This window comes from Nelusetta ayraudi, unplaced genomic scaffold (genome assembly GCF_046127955.1).
Source record: "Nelusetta ayraudi isolate G7.1 ecotype Tasmania unplaced genomic scaffold, CSIRO-AGI_Nayr_v1 ptg000205l, whole genome shotgun sequence".
NCBI classification, from domain to species: domain Eukaryota; kingdom Metazoa; phylum Chordata; class Actinopteri; order Tetraodontiformes; family Monacanthidae; genus Nelusetta; species Nelusetta ayraudi.
Window position 1 is genome coordinate 256,372 of NW_027466254.1, and position 21,303 is coordinate 277,674.

Here is a 21,303-nt window from a genome sequence, read left to right on the forward strand (position 1 = left end):
GTGCCGTGGCTGTCCCTCTTTACGTCCCTCCCTCCCTCTGTAGCCTCCTGGTAACCACGTTGCGGCTGTTGGCACCGGGTTTTTTTTTCTTCTTCTTCTTCTTCTTTTCGTTTCTTTTTCCTTTCGTCCTGTTGTTTGGCGTCGTGCGGACTCGTCCTTGGGAGAACTTCCACCGCAGTCCTTTCCTTCCACCGAGCTCGTCTCCTCCTCGGGCTGCTGCCCTGCCAGGATGCCGCTGGCTGCACTTCGTCCGTCTGCACGGCAGGAGAAGCCCCGGGTGAACACACGGATCGTGTGAAGAAACGAGGTATTTGGAGCGAATTACCAAAGTGTTTTGTTTTTTTCTTTCTTTTTTTTTTTCTCTCTCTCTTCTCCACACTAGAAAAATACTCGCAGATTTCATGTGAGTCTGGTTTTTAAGTGGAAAGGCTGAGCAGACGCATCTTCAACCAGGCGATGTGATTTTTAATTTTTAATTTTTAATTTTTTTTTGATTTGGGCTTGTTTAGTGGTTGGAGATGAAAATGCTTTACTTATAGTAGGAATTGAGGCTGAGAGTTGAGCCAAGCAACAGCTGAGCTGCACCCTGAGCGTTTTGGCATTTTGTCCCTCATTTCAGACTTTTTATTTATTTTATTTTTTTTGCTGGCTTGATGCTGCTGTTATGTCATAAAAACAGAGCGCTGAGAGGGTTAAACGTCAAAGCAGGCTTGTCTCTTTTCATCCTGGCCTGGCCAGCAGGTTAAAGGTGGTGGACCCTGTAACATACACCTGGAAACAAAGCCTAGAAGGCACCAGTAAACAAAACACAACAACATCAGCTCCTTTTTTTTGTTTGTTTGGTTTCCTGTTTGATATCCTGGCTGCTTTTGAGGCGTCGAGATTGTGACAGGCAAATCCATTTATTCACTTCCAGTAAAGCCCTTTCACTCGCACCAGCCACCGCACAAGCCACTGGCATGTTGTGGCGACGTCACTGCATCTGCTTGTGGCCCCAACACGTTGTTTTCTCTCTAATATAAGAAAATACAGCATCTGAAGTGCAGTGCGCCCTGCATATTGATCTCCCACATCAGCAGCTGGCAGCAGGTGCTGCTCTGACCCATTTTTTCACAGGAGAAGCTGGAAAACGCAGCTTGACTAAAGAGCCTCCCGCTGCACGCCCCCTTCCACCTGCCCCCCCCCCCGTCTCCATCCCATCCAGCTCCCACAAACACACACAAACAAGCGCACGCGCATCGACACAAGCACACACATACGCACGGCTCTCTTTTCTTCCACCACCAGTGGCTGCAACACAACAGGAAGTGCACTGATTTCCCAGAGGAGTCTGCAGTCAGCGCTGTCACAGGGAACGCAGCAGCAGCAGCAGCAGCAGACAGATTTGGTTCGGCACATGGGTTTATGATGGTGCGTCGTGCCCGCGGTTCAAAGCGCTAAGGGGAATCATGCCGTTCAAAATGGTTTTGTGTTTTAGTAAGAAGGTCGTCTGGCGTCCTGGCAAGCACAGAATGCTAAACGTGTCCTCGTCCTCAGTTCGTTCACGAGACAATACAATTGTTTTTTTTTTTTTTTACTTACCCTGACAAATCCCCGGGTCGTTGTTCACTGCTGCACAGAAAATGGACTTGACCTTGTTCCTAAATCTGTTGGACCGACTCAGTTTACTGCAGCAATGGGTCGCATACGTTCTGATCAGCCCAGTTAAGGGAAGACATGGAATTCTGACAGTTCAATCAAACTGAATAATGAAATTCAAGTCCAGCCAATATGACAAAGTGGCTTTAAAGGTCCAGTGTGTAAATTTGGCCTGATTGTTATATTGGTAAAAGCTTAATATACTGCCCATGAATATATTAATAGTGTGTACTCACAGTATAATAAAATACACTTTTGTTTTCTTACCCATTGAATGGTTCTTAATTATATATAAGAATATACATATAGCAAGGGTCTTGCTCCCAGTTAGATGACATCTTGAACCGTCATATTTCTAAGGAAGCTGGTGTGGACAATTCAGCTGTCTAGGGTGACTGCTAGTGTCCTGAAATAAACCAACAAAGAAGAAGGTGGGTGAGGTTTCCAGGCTTGTCGGCGCAGGCCACCATAGTTCACTGGCAAGCTTGGGAGAGGGAGGGAGGGTGGGCGAATGAGCCTTGCAATCTAAAATCTGACCACTAGATGCCAGAATTTTACACACCGTACCTTTTAAAGGTCAGTTGTAACAGCATACACAGCCCTCAGAAGGAGAAATGTACCTCTAACATTTTATGGCGTCATACTTTTCATGGATGGCTGGTAAAAGTACCCATGTGATTTTCCTTTAATTGAAAAGAATTGGGAAAGTGAGGTGGCTTGGTAACAGAATTTATACCAGAAATCACAACATCATCACAGCTCTGAAAAGCCATCTTAAGACTCCTATGAGGATGAGAGTGAGTCCCAGAGAATGTTGCTCCCAGGCCTACCATGGGGTTGTAAGGCCGTGTTTCCTCCCCCCAGCTGACACTCCACTCAGTGTACTTTCTGGGACAACGTGCATGGAAAGCGTTTCTACGCTGTGTGCGATGCCGGGCTTCAGGTGTGCACGGGGCTTCCCTGGGAAAGCGTTTCACTGTTTTAGGAGTGCTCTGTGAATTATTCAAAAAGCCAGGAGTTTTTTTCCCCACCCCCTCTCGCTGCTAGATCGCTATTTCTTACCTCACCATCGCCGTTCCCTCGGGCTGTAGTCGCACATGAGAGGAGATGCGGGATGTGTTCAAACTGCATCACACCTTGAGAGGACAAGAAACATAACTTTGGCGCTGGTCCTGCCAGCGCTGCTCAAAGTCCGCTGCTACCAACCGTCGCTTCACAACAAGACATTGCAGATGATGACTGTTTTCGTCAGAGAGACAGAGACGCTCTGTAGGTGTGAGTTTTTCTCTGTGCCAACTGGGGGAAAAAAAAGGACCCCTCCTTAACGTTCCTCTGACTGTAACGTTAAATGCATTGAATGTGAGCAAAATATACCAGCGCAACAGTCTGCAAACATGAACTGGGTAGTATTAACACACATGAAGGTATGCAAAATAGTAAATGGAAAGATTGTATGATTGTATGTATTCATCAAGCATTCATCAGTGCTTAAAATTGCCACATTTTCATTTTATAACACTACATTTTGATGTAGTGTCCTGGGACACTGATGCAAGTGTGTATTACCTAAGATTAAAAAAAAAAACAAACTACAATCTTGTCTAATGCATGTGGCATTAAGCTGCTGCGTCTATCAAAACAAAACATCTCTGCACCTTAGCATCAGTTTATGATGACTTATGTCAACATTTTTGGCTGTGTTATTCGTTGTCAGACCATAGGTGTTTGTGTGCGATCAGTCTTGCCAGCCGTGCTGTGGTGCTGTGTTTGGTGATATGTGAGTGTGAACGCAGTTCTGAGGCTCAGCCAGTCTGGGTGAGGACGAGGCCAGCGAGAGGAAGGATTGTTGGCAGCGCTGGAGGCTTCTGGAAGACAAAACACTGTCATCTGCTAATGCTGCTGGCTGCTGTGTCTGTGGTGACTCATCAAAAACACACACACACACACACAGACGCAGGGCACACACACTGGCACACATAATCAAAGTGGTAGACATAAGTGTGCGCCCCAGCCACTGACAAAATACCCTTCAACGCTCTCACAGGCAGACAGATTGACTTAATGGGACTGAATACAAACATCCAAATAATTGCAAGAAGCAGACAGACCTTAACAAACACAATCTGTCTGAGGTTGTTTCGTTCCTCTGCGACGTTCCAGCACATCCATGTGTGTCTCCACTCATTTAGGGACACTGAAAACACGCCAGATCTACATTGGGGGGGGACATAATCTTTGGTATTTTTCAACAATCAGTTCTACGGGGCTCACGTAACACAACAAATGATGTCCTATTGGGTTTAGGTCTGGTGAACGTGGGGGGCCACTGGCTGCGTGGCCCAGCCACGTGAGGGCTGGCATTGTTGTTCACCAGGAGTAAGACAGGTCCCACTGCACCAGCACAATGGGTCCAAGGATTTCATCCTGATGCCTAATAGCGGTCTGGGTGCCATTATCCGACCTGTAGAGGTTGGTGCGTCCTTGTCGGGATATGCCTCCCCAGACCATCACTGACCCACCACCAAAACCCGCCATGCTTAATGATGTTGCAGGCACTGTAACGTTGTCCACGGCATCTCCAGTCCCCCTTTTTTTTTTTTTGTTGTCACATCCAGGTACTGCACAATGCTATTAGTAGAGATGTTGTGATACAAGCCAACTGAAAAACTACAGCAGTAAAAAGTCAGTCTGTAAAAAAAAAAAAAATGAGGATGAAGAGACGATGAGGGAACAAAATATCAGTTGTTGCTCCTCTACTGTACCTATGGTTTATTTCATTAGCCACAGAGCAGATGAAGCAGATTAACAGCAGCCTCTTCTACCTTACTGGCACGACCAATATCCCACAAGTTTGACTGATAGGTCGTTGTACTTGGATTAAAAAGTTCTTAAGTTCAAAGTTTAGAAGGCCATAGATAAATTTAGTTTTGAAACCATTACGAGATCTAGTTCCCTCTCAGCAGGTGGTCTCTGTGTACAAACATCACGCAAAACCTTTTCAGTTTAGTCAATCAGGTTATAATGGCATAGATGTGCAATTCTGGATTAAGGGATCAGTCCTGAGACAAAGAATGTAAACAGCCCCCTCCAGTTTTAATTTATCCATGCCGGGACTGAAATTCGATTTTCTCAACCTGAGTTTCACTCAGATGTTAACATATCCTTAAACGAAGGTTGGTTGCCTTGCATACGAAGCCCCAAACACACTCTATCGTTTCCCTTTGATCTCTTCTGCTAATTAACCTTGCAGTACAGCCGTATTGCTGAGACTTTATGTCTGACTTGTCACATATTCATCCAGCCAAGATCCAGTGAAAGGCATTTTCAAACGGACTTAGCCTAAGGAACTAATTGGTGTCTTTGTAGTTGTGATGAAAGCAGGAAGCCACTGCTTTAAATCCCCTTTAAAATCCGCGGAAGATGACAAAGAGGCGATTGTGAACCTTGCGGATGCTAAAGAGAAGAGCACGGATGTTACAGTCGAAGCGATGATGTCATAATTGGCTGGAATTGTCACATCGGTACAAATGGATTTTTTTTTTATCTCAATTTTCTTGTGGCTCCAAACAGGGTTTTACCTCTTGACCAATAAGAAGTTTCAGCATGTTGGCTTAACTGGCAGTACAGATGTTTGTCCAGACACTCTGTAGCATGTTTTAATTTGGCCTTTCCCTATGAAACTTTTATCAGGACATTTCCTTAGATTGATGAGTGAAATGAAGCCACTGGAACTGGGAAACATTCCATCTGGTGTACCTGGTTACCCATTCATGCATTTAAGAAAACAGAGCTCTGTGTCTGTCTTTATTGTACATTTAATTATAACAACATAAAAGTGCAAAAGCTTGCCTGTAAGATCATTTATACAACTTTTGATTTTCACTAAAATGGAGACTCTCTACGGAGGTCAATACTTTAATTACTCATGCAGGAATAGAAAAAAAAATGTGGCTGCGTGATAGAAATGTTGAATTCAAACAGTTGCAGTTTGAAATCCTCTGTTCAGCTTCTGCAATGAGGTGAGAGGGAAGGGTGAGCCATTGTTTGTCCTAGAACCGTCTCCTCTGTGTGGCTGCCTGGCTGTGAACAGGATGACACAGTAGATCCCGTTACAGTTCCGTGAGCTGAAGGTCACTGTTCCAGTTTGTTTTCCAGCCATGTGATAAACTGGCCCTGAGCCTCTCTTTGAAATGACATATTAATTCAGCAGGCTGAGGCTGCTGGCAAAGCATGTTCAGTTACAGCTGATCATAATTAAACTCTGGAGGCCAAGTCCAAGTGAGGAATGTGCTGTTGACAAAGACGTGTCATTTGATGTTTGTTTTCAAATCTGTCTGACACACTGTAATCAAACACTTATTTATTTCATTTTAAAGAAAGTCACAAATTGCTGAGGAGCAAATGCTGTTTTTTTTTCCCCCAAGGGAAACCTCAACTTTTTAAAACAGCTGAGATTTAATCTCTAAGATGTTTCTTACTAAGCTCTCGTCTAAAGCATTTGGTATTGTGCGTTACATTGCAATCACTTGGCAAAACCATAATAATAACCAAGACCACTGAAGAAGACGGACAACAAGGTAGAGGAAAGGCGAGCCAAGGTGATTCGTCGGCTGCTGCTGCAGTGAGAGCAGAAACAGCTTGACGGAAAGGCCACTGAACATCAGTCTTGAATGAAGTCTAATGGCTTCGGCTTGGGGTATAATTTCAAAATGCAAAACGTTTACTGGCCTTTGAAGAAAGATCATTGATCCCTCATTTACTCCACTACTGCACTGCTGCTGAGCAAGGCACCTCGACGGACCTTGCCTCCATTCCGCCTCTGCCATCTGTGGCTCCGCTCTCTTGCTTTATTAGCTGTCACGGATAAAATGTGCGTGTGAATGTATGCTAATGTAATATTCGTGGTACATTACTTCCTCAAAGATAGAAATGGGACCATTTCATTTCCTTTTTATGAGACTGCCGTGCTGACCAGCAGAATGGAGGTACAGTAATTGCAGCCCCGCCTGCACCCCCGCCCCCCCCACCACCACCCGCTTCCCGCTGCCCTGAGCAGAGGGCGCGTTCGGCGGTGCTGCACCGCTGCCAAGTGTGAAAGGGAACCCGGAACATCGCAGGGACATCGGAGGAGGAGCTGAGCAGCTACGATGAACACTGAACGCTCTTAGCCGTAAAGGTTAAGTGTGTAATATTTGGAGATTTTGAAGAAGAAACAGCGACATCAAGTGGTTACATTTTACAATTCTCTCTCCTCCTCCTGAGTTTACCCATGACTTACCATGGCCAGCGCACCCAAACCTGGGTACCTCATCCACCTTCTTCTTTGGTGGTTAATTTGAAGACGCGAGCAAGACCCTTGCCATATGTGTCTGTTCTAAGGGTAGGAAAACCAAATGAATTTTATTGTACTGCGATAATACACTTTTATTAATGTATTCATGGCTAGTATATGAAGTTTTTGCCAATATAAAAATCATAAGTCAGGCCAAATATTACACACTGGACCTTAAAGTCATTGCAAGACTCGCTCACTGAAGTTCCACGTTCCGATTCCGTCCTAACTGTACATTAATTAACTTGAGAGAAGAAGAAAAAAAATCGATGCAACCCCTCCATTGTGAAGTGCTGTTCACGCTGGACACGGGGAATGTCAGTGGCCGCTGTAAAAGCTGATTAAAAGTTTGGGACCGTCTCAGAGTCGCCTTTGCCGCAGGTCAGCACAAAACTTCCAGTCGCTGTGAAGTTGTGCTGTAAAGGTGCAGTGAGTGACTGTGGGCAGTTTGATCCTTTAAGAAGCTTTGTTTATGACTGCAGGTTGCGCTTATACTCTCTTCGTCAACGTCAAAGCACGCTGGCATTGGACCTCACTAAGGAGACGAGGCGTACTCATTTTTTCTTGATGTTGTTGAAGTGTGACTCACTCTGAAAACAGGATTCATGGCTGGATAAATGCAGATAAGAAGCCTTTGGCTTGACCTGTGAAGTCATCAACTCCAGGTCCACAGTGTTGATGTGTTTATTAAAGCTGTTTACTGTGTGATCCACTGGATAAGCATTTTGCTAAACCTTGTTATGCGTAAGTGATACGATAAGACGCTGGTGTTCACATGCTGTTTGTTATCTGTGATTCTCTTCTTTGTTCTAGCGGCTTTGTGTGCCTATCTCAGTGTTTTACCTACTGGTCACTTTCAGTTTGATTTTGACTTTAGTTTCTGTCATTTTTAACAGGTTTAATCCCTGCTGGAGCGAAACATAAAAGTGGCTTGCTTTTAATATTTGCTGAGTGAGTGTGAGCAGCAAGATTCACTGCTGGTCCAGCTCACACAATGATAACATTGGCACTGACTATGACTTCCAGTCCAGCATCTCTGCTCCTCGACTCATTTAATCAAAATGATAAAACTGCGATCACTGTCGGAGTAAACGCCGTCCCTGCACTCATTAATTAGCTCTCACTTCAGATTTTGTGCCTGCCGTGTATATTTTAATGGACATCTAATTGACTCACTGATGTAATCTGGGGTTGAGAGAAGAAAGAATAATGTGCTTTCCGAGTTTACAGCTATTGTGGGATGTGATTATTGTAGACAGTGTCATTCTTTGTGGGTTTCATTAAATGGACAATAAGCATTTGGAAGTGGCAATGAAAACTTTGCTCAGCATGAGGAGCAAGCATTCATTTCGACAAAACCTTGAATACTTTTAGACAATGGTGAAATCCATGACATTAATAACACAACTAATAGTGTAGATAAGCTTTTGCAGTGTTAGTTTGTGTGCTTGTGACAGCAGAGTGTGCAGAAGTCAGCCAGTCGGCTCGTGGCTGCTGTGCTGGCCTGGATATCTGCTGATAGGACCCTGCATGAGTAGGGAGGAAATTGAATTTGACGTGTGAATAGAAATTTCAGATGGGCCTTGAGTAATGAATCTGTCACTTTCCATGTGAGTAAAAGCTATTCACCACATCTTGGGGATGCAGAAGGGCTGAATCAGGCGCTGGCAGCAGGCTGGAGTGCGTTGCCCCAGAGAGCTGCATTACAGCATAATGTATACCTGTCATAAATCTTCCGGCGGTATAGATAGGATCGGAACAAGGTGCAGATCTGGTGGAGTAAACGACTTAATCTGCGTTCCAGCCTTGTCTCATCCCATCTCCTTCTTTGCATTGGAAAAAAAAAGAAAAGAAAAAAAAAGCAGTCTGAGTGAGTTCATTGATCTTGTGTTTCAGAAGGTCCAAATAGATTTTCCTGCCAAATACCTTGCTGCATCCTTTTCCCCCAAATGACCGCAGATAGAGCAATTCAACTGAAATGTTCAGTATTTGGTCTCTGTCTTGCTGGCCATGATGGCAGCAAGGGGACTACGCTCTGTATTCCTAGTTTCCTTTTAGCCTTTCTTCATTGTAGAGTCACTCATTAGCCAATCTGTTACTTTTCATGACGAGGCAATGTGACGTGGCCCATTTAGCATCCTGTGAGTCAAAGGATTGTTCCCTTTTGGTTGTTATGGCCATGGTTAATGGTGGAATTAGCTCTGGTGTCTCTTTTGTTATATTTCAGCTGGTTTGTAATATCAAAATAGAGCAAAGATCTGTTGAGATTAGACAGGGTTTCCTGTCAACATCATACTCGTCTTTTTCCGCTTTCTTCCAATTTAGCAAAAGAAGAGTTTGTGTTTTCAGATTCCAATAATGTGGATATCTACCATAAGGCTCAATGTAAGGTTCAGCATGACATACTTATTGATTTTGGAAACATTAGGGAACGTTACAGTCGTACAAAACCAGATTGAAAGAAAATGAAAATTTCAGCACCAAGGTCAGCTCTCACAATCACACAAAACCAGTCTGGAATGTGGACTAGAATTTGGGCTGACTTGATAACTGCATTGCACCTGCTTTACGTGACTGAAATGTGGACAGTCTGCTGTCGTCACTAAGGAGCCCTAAAAAAGAAGGGGGGAAAAAAAAAAAAAAGAAAAGTACCAAATTCTAATGTTCCTAAATCTGCCCCTGTAGGCCGTGTTTACTTTCACAGCCATGAACACAAGCAAACAAACAGACATTTGCACTCACGCATGGAAGTACACAAGCAGACGCCCACGCTGGCCTGCAACAGAGACAGTGGAGAGGAAACAGATAGAGGAAAGCCTTTGGAACGTCAGATAACAGGATTAGACAAATTACATTTCTGCTGTGACCATGAATCCTATTTCGATGTGCCACTTGTTTTTCGTTTTTTACAACCACATCCACAGAGGTGCGTAGACTGAAAAGCAAAATGGCGGCGTCTCAATTATTGTGCTGAAATTATGCATAAATACTTGACTGCTTGACGGAATGCACATGGGTTTTTACCTCCTTAAAGACACTCTTTGTTCAGTGCGGCATCAGTGCAATCAGAGGTAAAGAGCATGAACATTCCAATGTCAATCTGTGGAAAGGTGTGGGCAAAGTGTCAACTAACAAGGCAACTGCCTTTCAAATCACTTTCTTGGCAGTGTAATGTTTTGTGCCAACATACTACAAGGTAGGTCCAGTCATCTCCAGTCTCTGTGAAAAGAGAGCCCCTCTACTTGTAGAGTTTAGTTAATAAAAATAATAATAATAATAATAATAATAATAATAATAATAGTGATGATAATAATTGGCTGCATAGATCAAATATGAAAAATGAAATGGTTTTAAAGCAATTTGGAGTAGCTCTTGAGATAATTATCCGCAGAAAATCATTATTGAATTTATTTTCATAAATGTTTTTTTTTTTTTAAGTATTCTTTGAAGTTGAAATTTATTTTGCAAGATGGTGATTTTTAAGACAAGCACAAAGGGCAGTTTTTACTTTGACTTATAAGTGGCTGGGTTACAATCAAGTTAATATGGCTTTTTCAGGCACATTCTGGGGTTGGGACCAGTGACTGTTTGCTTATTTATTTATTTATTTATTTATTTATTTATTTATTTAGAAATGGGGCCTGCAGTGTGTTTGTGGAGGAGAACAGTCTGACGCTGGCTGTCTGCTGGTCTGAGCAATTTCAGGTCCAAAGAATCAATCTTCTTAAAAACCTGCAGGGCAGTCAAGGTCCTTCAGATCCTCCTGAAGACGGATGGTAGAAACTCCAGTGGGAACGCTCCATCAGACAGGGACGGGGGGGTGCAGCTCCTGAGACATTCTCATTACTGCGTTTGGCCTAAAACAGCATTTTGGAAACATGTTTCTTTACAGCGTAAAGTATTTTATTAAAAAAAATAAAGAAATTGCACGCTAAAACCCTACAGGACAGAAACAAAGGGAGGAAATGGCGGAAATGGACACAGGGGATTGGTGGGGAGGCAGTGGGGGTGGGACTCCTATGAGCTGATGCAACAACATGACAAAACACTTAAAATCAAATGGAGACCACCAGAAACAGCAACACGCTGCTGCAGATGGCAAGATAGTTTCATTTTCTTCATCTGTCTGTAACAGTTGATGAGAGAAACAAGTAATTGTCTGCTATTTCAAGCTATCATAATTGCGCCCCCTGTAATGTCATTTTTGAGGACGCAGTACATGTTTCTGTGCCTATTCTGTACTTGACAACATCATAGCTACTTTGCTTATGGAGAGTGGTCGGTGAACGCAGCACCGCTGTGATTAAACCAACCAGGATGTATCCAGTGACTTAGAGATCCGTGATCAGGTGCCGTTCAAGTGGCGAGAGAGAAAATCAAAGCTACTCTCAACGCAATTTTACAAATTCAGCGCTACTCACTTTAGCCACCGTCAGACTTGCAGCAGCTTCTGCTTTGGCTTCATTGTCTCCTTCTGTGGGCCGCTTGCTTGCTTCCTGCTTCAAAGCAAACGGTGCTGATTGGTCCGAACACTGCAAGGACTGGAAACGCTTCAGACTGAAGATGGATGGATGTGCCAGACTTGACTTAAAAATCTCAGCGCTGCAGCTGTCGTGTATGTTCGCAGATTCAGCAGGGACAAATTGTGCTCGACTTCCCCTACATTTTTTTTTGCACTAAGCCCAACCTTGCACGGGTTTCTTATTTTAAAAATGTAACACTACTTTATTGACACCGTCTACGTGCACCGAAGACTGTGCTGTCTCGGTAACGGATGCCTTATCAGTGTGTTGCGTTTGCTGCTGCTGCTTGAGCTCACGATGTCTTGAGTGAATTATGTGCGCGTATAGTATGTGTGTATACTAGAGGTTCTTATCACTGTGTAGGGCTCCTCAGGCCGTATGAGGGATTGAGTGCCACTCTAATCTGGACCCAGTGGTGACTGATCCAGCTCAGCACCACTGTGTGAATGTGTGTGTTGGAACAGATATCTCGTTCCACTCGGTAGTCTGTCAAAGCAAGTGAAGTCAAATGAATGTCGCGACGTGGGAACAAGCAGAAAAACACATTTGTGTGCTTATTTTTCACCGGCGAGTCCGTGTAGAAAGGACAACGTGGTGACAGCCTCGACTCCAGCTCCATTTCCTTGTGCGCTGCAGGAGCCAGCACCCTGCCAGCATTAATTATGAAGAATAGTTTTGGTGCGCGCAGCCTGAGATTGCACACGGTGGAGGGTGTTATGATGAATGACGTTAAGAGGAATGTGTCAGCCGCCGCCCCGTAAGGTCTCCACAAATAATTGAAGACTAGTGTACTTTCTGACAGAAACATGGTTTATGAGCCTGGTGCCAGTGGAGCGTTTCAGAATGCAGGCTGTGGAAGAAGCACTGCCTCCCTTTGTTCTCTTTGCCAGAGAGTCTGTCAGCACTTTAACTTCTGTGCCTTCAAAAAATAAAAATCAATTTAGCGTTCCTTTTTTTGTAAAAAAAAAACTATTGGGTAAATTTCTTTTTTGGAATTTTAATTAACTAGTGTAGCAGCTCTGGGTCACATCATGTACAAAGACCTGAAGAATATTGGAAGAAGGGACAAATAATGAGTTGATAAAGAAAATATTTTTATTATTAGGACTGCTGCACCACATTAGGATGGAAAAACCCTGCGAATAAAACCAAAATCCTCACATATTTCAACTTCAAAACCCATCCAGCATTATATCCAGACACAGCACAGGGAAAAACTGACAGTCGATGTGTTCTCATGCTAGAACAGTGCATGCATGCCTGTGTGTGTGTGTGCGTGTGTGCGCGTGTGTGTGTGTGTGTCTATTTGTTTATCTCCTTAATTTGCATTTCTACCAACTGTATTATATCTGTAACTCCTTCATTTCTCTGAGCGTAGTAGCTTATTTCCCTCATCGGTCTACCTTAATTGGCTGTTTTCCTTCCATCCTTTATATTTCTTTTTTTTTAAACTCCATTTTTCTCTCTGTGCAGTATCTCCTCAATTGTTAGCCTATTTTATCCTTGAATTAAAAGATTTAAATCTGCTCAAGCAAGTCTTAGCCTGCACATTACAAAGGACACCAACAACTTGCAGCTTTCACTGCCTATCCGTACTGTGTCTGTGTGCCTATGTCTGCCAGTCGTTCAAAAGTATGCTAGATTGAAGATGGGAGTTCTAATGTACACATGATATTTGATCATTGACCATTAAGTACTACATGCTGACCTCAATACTCCAGCAGTAAACTAAAATCTCAGATGTAAGATGTGTTTGTAGAGGTAAATGCTTTGTAAATGTATGACTGACTGACACTTGCGGCCACTCAACGTTACTGATATCATAGCTAATGCTATCATTTTTGGTGAAGTGGCTGCTATCAGGTGCATTTTTTTTTTTTTCAACCATCGGCAGGCGCCTGCATAATGAAATCAATGTTGGCAAATGTGCACACGTCTCACTTGTGCACATTTCACATCACCCCTCGTTGGTTGGTGCACAGAGCAAAGTGTGAAAAACGGGACAGTACGTTTAAAGATATTTGCTGTTCCTTTACCGCCATCTTGTGGACGAAAAAGTTAGCTGCATCTTTGAACAAACTGCTTCTCCTCATTTCACCTGATCTTTATTTAATCTCCTTGCAGATGTGCATGCAGTGTGGCTTTTACCGGAGCAACCTCTCATCTTTGACGTGTGATTTGGCGTCTGTGTTCTGTGACAAACCTCAAACACGCTCTTGATGTAAGTTTTCCTCATTTCTAATTTCTATACGCGGAAAGGATTTGCGCTCCAATGTCACACTGTCTTTCACCTGTGAGTGTTTTTGCTTCCACTACACATAGATTTGCCTCTGATCCGATCAAGACTAATCAATTCTCTCTTTTCTCAATTATCCATCTGACAGGTGTCACATCTGAAACTCCTCATTTATTTGAGATAACTCTTTTTGTTGAAAGAATCTCCAAACGTTTTGTGTTTGACGTTAAAAATGACTTTTGTCATCTTTCTTCTCCAGGTTTTAAGCAGCTTTGCTGAACGTAAGTATAACACTAATCATAATATGAAATATCCACAATAATACAAAAAGTACTTATGTATGTGTTCCTAAAATCCAGTTATTATGATTGTTATGTAAGTTGTGTTTTGAGAAAAGTTAGTCCACCCTTTATTACTTTGGCTGTTTTCATAACTTCTTGTTTTCCATACATAATTTATCCCCGATAAACTGCATAAAATCTCCCCACACAATTAAAAAAATGACCTTTTGAGCGTTCTCCATTACCACGCGCATGCAGACGATGTACCGCGCCAAATTGGATGTGTGTCAAATCTGCTGCTGACCTTTGCGGGATTTGATTAAACTCCATGCTTGTGGGGAAGTAGGAGGGGTTTTGCTAATGATGTCACACTGGCTGTGCCGTGGCAGAGTTTGATGGAGAGCTGGTCGGATGACAGCTGGAACTGTTGTCATAACCGGAGGAATACTGGCCACCGTGATACTTCTCTGTATCATAGCTGTGCTCTGCTACTGTAGACTCCAGGTATACCTGTGTGTGTGTGCGCACGTGTGTGAATGAGTGTTTATCCGTGCCCTTGTTTTAATGTCTGTATCTGTTTGTTTGTTTTTTTTGAAGCACTGTCTCCTGTTATATGAGCTACCACACATAGATTTTCTCTCAAATTCTTCTCAGTGTCACCTCTTTCTGTGAATGCCTTCACTTGCTGTGTAAAAAAAAAGCAAGTAAAGTGTCAGCTTGACATGAAACTGGCCTCAGCTTCATTGAAAGAAATTTCAATCCTTTAGAGCGTCTTGTTTTGGGGTTGAGCCAATTTGCTCAATTTGCATTGTTATGACATAAATACAGCATGTAAGACGTAACAAAACAACGCTGAAAAAGTGCTTAACCTTCGTGTTGTCCCCCCCCCCCTGTCCAGTACTACTGCTGTAAGAAGAATGGGTCTGACAGCGCCTCCATCTCTCAGCAACACTTTGCCTGCAATGCCTGCAGCGTCACCGCCCTGGATGGCTCGGTCGTCACGCCACTGTCCATGTCGCCGCCGGAGCAGCCCAGATCCACCGAGCCAGCGGCCAAATCCGCCGCAAGGCAGCGGAGTTTCTGCCCCACCTGCTCCCCCTACGACTCCCCCTTCTACATCCGAACCACTGACGAGATGCGCAACGGTGGCGAGCGCATCACCTACATGCCCACGCACTATGAGAACCCGGCACTGGCCATGCCTCTTCCCCTCGTCCGCGGCTCCTTGCTGAGGGAGAGCCGTCGAGGGCGGCCCGCCGAGTTTTACACCAACACCCGAGCCATCAGCACCGAGGTGTGACCGCCTCGTCAGAGAACCCCGCCAGGAACACCCACACCCAGAGACGTCCCTTTTTCCCTCGCCGCACGGCGCGCTCAGCAGCCCCACTGTTACAGACCACGGCAACAAATATAGGACTCTCTGCCAGTGAGGACCTTCTGGATGAAGACCTGCTGGACGTGGAAGCACCATCTTATTTATTTAGGGTCTGGGGGTTTTTGAGGTCGGATTTTTAGCCCTTTTCCTCTCTATATAATCTTGTATTGTTTTCTTGTTCATTTAGATAGAATGACTGTAATCTCTAGGTGAATAAAGCCGTAGCTGTAAAGTATTATTGTCTTCTTACACCCTCACATGCAGGGTGTAAACCTGTAACCTGTCTCTTGACTGTTAATGTCTCCTTGCTGACTGAGGGCTATCTACTAATTTCCCCTTGTTATACATCTTCCAAGTGAGCGACAAAGAGAAAAAAAAGAAGAAGAAAGAAATGTGATAAAGTGAAAAACAGTGTTGTGCATGCCAGGAGCTGTAATCATTTTAAAATGGGAGTAAGAAAAATGAAAATGTAAGAGACATGTCAGCATCCTGTCTGCAGTGCTCTGGATCTTGCAGGAAAGTGGAAGGAAGTGAATGACAGGAACTTTGTCTATGCAAGCCACCGCAACTCTTCTTCATCTCTGGTCATCTTTTCGTAGCAGCATATGTAACAAACAGTGACCCCCCCCCCGGGATTTATATTATAAACACAATACACTTGGAATGACATATTAGAGGCCAACAAGCATTCATAGCTGGATCACGCGAAACCAATAAATCTAAGTCCCCTTTTTGTTGCCAGGTTGAAAACTGCCCTTTTTGAAAGGCAACGTGAAGTGAGTTTTGTCTGCTAACAGCAATGCAAAAAGTTTGTTAAATGTACATAGTCATGAGAAAGCAATTACAGCATCTCTGTAACCCCACATGTTGTTGACTGAGCGATACTTTCATGAATGTTGTGTATTTGCAAGTGAAAAGTGCGACGGACTAGTTTGTCCTGTTTTGTCACAAACTCTTCTCATTAATGTCTTGTACTACTCTCACGCTGAGTCTCACACACAAGTGAACACATTTTTTGTCTAGGTTTTTCATATCGAGGAAGTGAGCGTTTCCAGCTCTCGTAACTGCAATCTGTTCCCTGGTGACCGCTTTAGTTCCTTCAACATGACACCTGCCCAGCTATTGTGCTGTATACAATTAGTCATGTGATATTTGTTTGTGTTCTGCAGGGATAAGTGAACCTGCCACACAAGAAGCATTCAAGACTCACATTGGGTAAATATGTTTTTGATTTTGAAAGATATTTGGCAAATATTTCACCTTTTTTGCAGCCGAAAAACAAAATAATTAATTGATTTCTTTTTCTTTTCTTTTTTTTTTTAGTTAGTTCAATGCATAGGCCAACTCTCAATTTCTGGATTGCAAAATATTTTTAAATAGCTTTGTCCAGTTACTTGTACAGAAGTGTAGGGAAAGTTTTGAACAATCTAAAGTATTTAAAGATTACAAAAATCCCACAACCATAAAATTGAAAGTAATGAAATGTCAGAAAAGCAACACAAATAAACTCTCTCAATTAAAACAACAACAACTAATGAACGTTTTTTAAGAGGGAACAGGAGGAAGCAAAAAGCTTATTTGGCCCTATACCCCTTCCAATAGAGTTCTCAGCGTAACATCAAGTGGTTTGCATCTCTGAACACAAAATCATATTACACTTTGTTGTTAACCTGCAACGTAAGAGTTAATCATCCACAGTTATTTATTTGGGTATTATATTAACTGTATATTTTACCACTTAACTAGTTATCCTTGAACACACACACACACACACACACACACACACACACACACACACGAAAAAACTTTTTAGAAAAAAAGATATTGCACCTAAGAATACAGAAACTTGGGTAGTGTTTACTTTTGGCAATTAAAGATTTGTAAATGCTTGAAATGGTCTTTTGTGGTATGATTTTTTTTTAAAGAAAGAAAAACATGTTCTTTTTGTGTTATTCACTGTACTAATTTGAAAACGTTTCGAAATGAATGATATCGTTTTTATTCGTTGGCGATGATTGATTAGAAAGGTGAACTTTGATCTTCAGTTGTCAACATGGCATAGAAAAATAACTCTTGCTCGGTTTCAATTATAATACAGAATTTAACTTGTTTTTCTTAAATGGCACCCTCTGTGTCAGATACGGATGCTAATGTCTTTCATATGATTTGACGGTTTTTTTCTCTCTCCCCCAATTCAATATAAAAATGGGAGGGTTACGCGTGACCGGAAAATCGTTCGCAGAACCCACTCGCGGTTAAAAAAAAAAATCACTCTAAAAATGACTCAAAATTACATGCAAATCCCTCAACGTTAAAGCTATGTTCATTTCCATTTTTATTTTTTATTTTTTTACACAAACGCAATTGCGAAGAGTAATACGTTTGGGTAAGTTTCTAAAACGAGGTTCCAAACCGGAAGTCGCGTCACTCCATTGTCGAGTGATTCATCAGCTGACAACATACGATCTTGGTCGCAACTCTTCTGACAGGCTGCAAGCTCCTCAACAACGCACCAAACAAGTAAGTTGACAGCTCTCCCATCACTGCTTGTGTTCTATGTTAGTATCACGTCCATGTGCAGCAAGTGGACCAAAGTCAGTTTCCTTTACCGCCGTTATTTGACTGTGTGGATACGGGGCCGGGTGCTGGTGAGTGAGGTCGCTCCTCCAAAGAGTAGTCCAACTGTTCTGGACTTCGAGCTGGCTAGCATTAGCCACACCTAGCCCTAGCTAGCGCTCTACCAGTGCAGTACACAACCACTTCCTCTTCTCTTGGAGCTCCACAATGCTCTGACAGCTCGCTCCGCGTCCACAGTTTCTGCCTGTCGTTCACCCTGCGTGGACGGGTTGTTGTGCTTAGTGGGCTCGGCGCTTGCTAATTGTGTCTTGCGCGTCTGTTTGTGTTTGTGTAAACGTCAGCTAGCTGCCGGAGAGGAGTCGATCCGCCTCAGAGGTCTGCCCTGCGTGCCCGTTGGCCGTCAACATCGGCTTCACAAACGCACAGCAACACCAACCTCTGTTTTAGCTGCTCTGGCTGAAAAGAAAGAGGGAAAGGAAAACGGCTGTCACGTTGAGCTTCCAGTGGGATCGTGCGCTGCCGGTTGTCGTGTGCTCCAACGCAGGGCCTGGGAATGGTAATGACTGTTTGCTGCAGTAATCAGCGTGAAGAATCACCACATACAGCAAGACAGTATTGAATTTGCTTGTTGGAGCGCTGGGATAACTGGAGATGTTGGTGGAGGTGTCCTCTCTTAGAAGTCAGAGCATCTGGCACATTCCTCTACTTAAAATATTCACATCGCCATTGGCCTTGCTGTAAGCAAGGGTTGGCTGAGTTAGTTTTTTTTTTCCTTCCCTTTTGACTTGGTGGAACCAGGTGGTTTTTTAAATATGATTGTAGTTTCTTTATGAGTGTATAATAAACATTTCCATACACCTGAATAGCATCACATGCAGCTGCCATCTCCAGATCTGATCCTATTTCTGTCTTTGGGCGATACTTTCACCACATATGCATATCTCTTGCTTTAGAACTGCACCATTTGTAATTCTTCTGATATTTTCATATTCTTTCAGCATGTCTCTGAGCCCTTTAATGGGGCAGGCTATCAGAATATGACAGGTATTGTTGATCTAAGTCACCAGTTTAACCTGTTTGTTGTTGGAAATGGGTTCAAACAAATGAAGAGTGTAGCATCGCAACTCTAACATCATATCTTACAACAAAAATGTATTGCTTCAGTTTTCTGTGTTTTTGGTTTCAAAGAGTATTTAGAAATCTTCCAGACCAGTGTTGGTGTTAGTCACCCATCTGTTCAGCAAAGAAAATATTAATTAGGGTCTTCTTACTGGGCTCTACAGCAAAAACCAGCAATGATTGTTTACTGCGGTAAACAGTGTGAAAAGTCGTCACAGACAGTATGGCGGCGTTGAGGTCGCTGTTAAACCGCTGAATGTACTGACGCCGATAAATGTGTTGAAATCTGAGTATCTGGAAAATCCTGCCATCCAGCGTGTTGATGTAATAAGAATATTTTACTATCACTCCAGTTTATATAATGTGATAATAACAATTTACAAGACGTGTGTGTGTGTGTGTGTGTGTGTGTGTGTGTGTGTGTGTGTGTGTGTGTGTGTGTGTGTGTGTGTGTGTGTCTTGCAATCTAAAACATTTTTGGTGGAGAATGTAATCATGATTTCATATGAAATGGGATTTGATGATCTATAAAATTTGATTCATAAATTTGAAATGAGTTAATGAAATGAATGATACATACTTTTATGTTGCACTGTTCCACAATACATTTGGATCTTTGGACCTCTGATCCCGTGATTATCTGGTTGTTCTTAGCTGATGTAGGAGATGCCATGCGTCTATAGAATGACACGGCAGTGACGAGCAGCAATCTGGCGCTGCAGAGTTGCTGGAAGAAGGTTTGGGTTGTCTGAACAAACAGGAACAAAGTGGTTTGCTGTGGTTGTTTGGTCAGTTAAAGTCTTGGCTTTGAGCCAGAATGTCTTTTTGCTGCCTGCCCTAATGAAGGTTCGGCCCTTTCAGTTAAAGAAATGGCACTAAACAAACCGGTCTATTAGGACAGAGTTCATGGTCATGAAATACGATTCACTGAAGCCGCGTGTCCGCTGTCTGCTGTATGTCACGGGGAGCAGTCGTCGTCACGGTTTTGTTCATACGTTTTCGACGACACGTTTAATGGATTCTGAAAGCGACTCCGGACTAGTCCAAGTGCAGGCTTAACCTAGATCTGATTAGCATTATTTGCATAGTTGGTACTGATTAAACAGGTTTTTCACTGCCGCTGTGTGTTGGGTGTGTTTGGTGTGTAGCTTTGTCCCGTGATCACTGATTCATCCAGCAGAGGCTGGGAAGTCAAGAACGTCACTTTTCTCAAAGGCCTTCAAAAAAAGTCCCGAACAGGTCCAGAACGATAAATCCTTAATCAACCTGGTACAGTTTCTGCGTCAACCAAACCTCCTTTTGCAAACCGTCAGTGTTTCAACCAGCACGTCTCGTACCTCGGACCATGTTGTTACGGCGCCGCCCCGCCGCCGAGCCGGCCCAAACAAACGCAACGACGCGCTCCAAATCACTGCGTCTGCTGTGAGCTCGGCTCGTCTTCGCCACTCGCGCTCGAAATTGAAACCGCCGCCGTGATGCCTGAATTGTAAGTGGAGCCGATCTGAAGTGAGATGAAGGCAGCCAGGCGGCGACGGGGCAGCAGTTTGCTGCTGCGTGCGTTCCTTTTAGAGTCGGAGCTGTGAAATCCATCCACACGGGGAGCGCCGAGACGCCGTCATCTGCAGAGTCACTGCTAATGTGTACTTACCAGTGTTGAAATGTCCACACTGTTAATGACGGAAGGCCAACGCATCATCTCACACCTTTTTATTATTGTGATAGTTTCACAATGGTTCGGGCTGCTCCTGTTAAAGTATTTCTTTCCACGCTTGGGTATTTCTGTTGTCACGCACTCAAAGTCTACCTTCTGCCTCTGTGTTTGAAAGAGAGACACATTATGGGATTGCCTGCTGTTGCACAGTCAACATTAAGTAATAATAGTCTGTCTGGCATGGCTGGGCCTTGTTCACATCCAGTCTGGTGTCAGATGACGCAACATGAGGTTCTGACCACAGATTTATTTATTTTGATTTATTTATTTTTAACAATTCTTTTAGAAGTTTTTTTTCCCCCCTCCTTATTTAATAACAATTTAAGAAGCAAAACTCAATTATGTTGAATTGCCTAAGCCCGCCCTGTTTCTGTTTCCTGTCTGGCTAATTTCATCTTTCACCTCCTTTCACGAGGTGAATCACTCCGATGCTCCATGTTCCACATGTCCCAGCTTAATGAAATAAGAATGTTGGGAGCACATGACCACCAACCCCCCCATGCCATGTTTG

The 21,303-nt window shown here is 43.3% G+C and overlaps 2 protein-coding genes across 4 annotated transcripts in view; both read left to right on the forward strand.

Annotated features, from left to right (window-relative positions):
- The first annotated feature begins 126 nt into the window (after window positions 1-126).
- fam163ab (family with sequence similarity 163 member Ab) lies at window positions 127-17,145 on the forward strand. Its single transcript, XM_076015965.1, has 5 exons — window positions 127-307; window positions 13,618-13,714; window positions 13,989-14,010; window positions 14,400-14,514; window positions 14,909-17,145. The coding sequence occupies exons 4-5, from the start codon at window positions 14,422-14,424 to the stop codon at window positions 15,308-15,310; spliced, it is 495 nt and encodes a 164-aa protein (XP_075872080.1). The 5' UTR covers window positions 127-307; window positions 13,618-13,714; window positions 13,989-14,010; window positions 14,400-14,421; the 3' UTR covers window positions 15,311-17,145.
- A 626-nt stretch (window positions 17,146-17,771) lies between these two features.
- The window catches only part of rabgap1l (RAB GTPase activating protein 1-like), a 76,320-nt gene continuing 72,788 nt past the window's right edge, over window positions 17,772-21,303 (forward strand). For all 3 annotated transcript variants that reach the window (XM_076015979.1, XM_076015980.1, XM_076015981.1), the window contains exon 1: window positions 17,772-17,905. The gene's annotated coding sequence lies outside the window, so the exon portion shown is untranslated. The remainder of the gene's footprint in view (window positions 17,906-21,303) is intronic.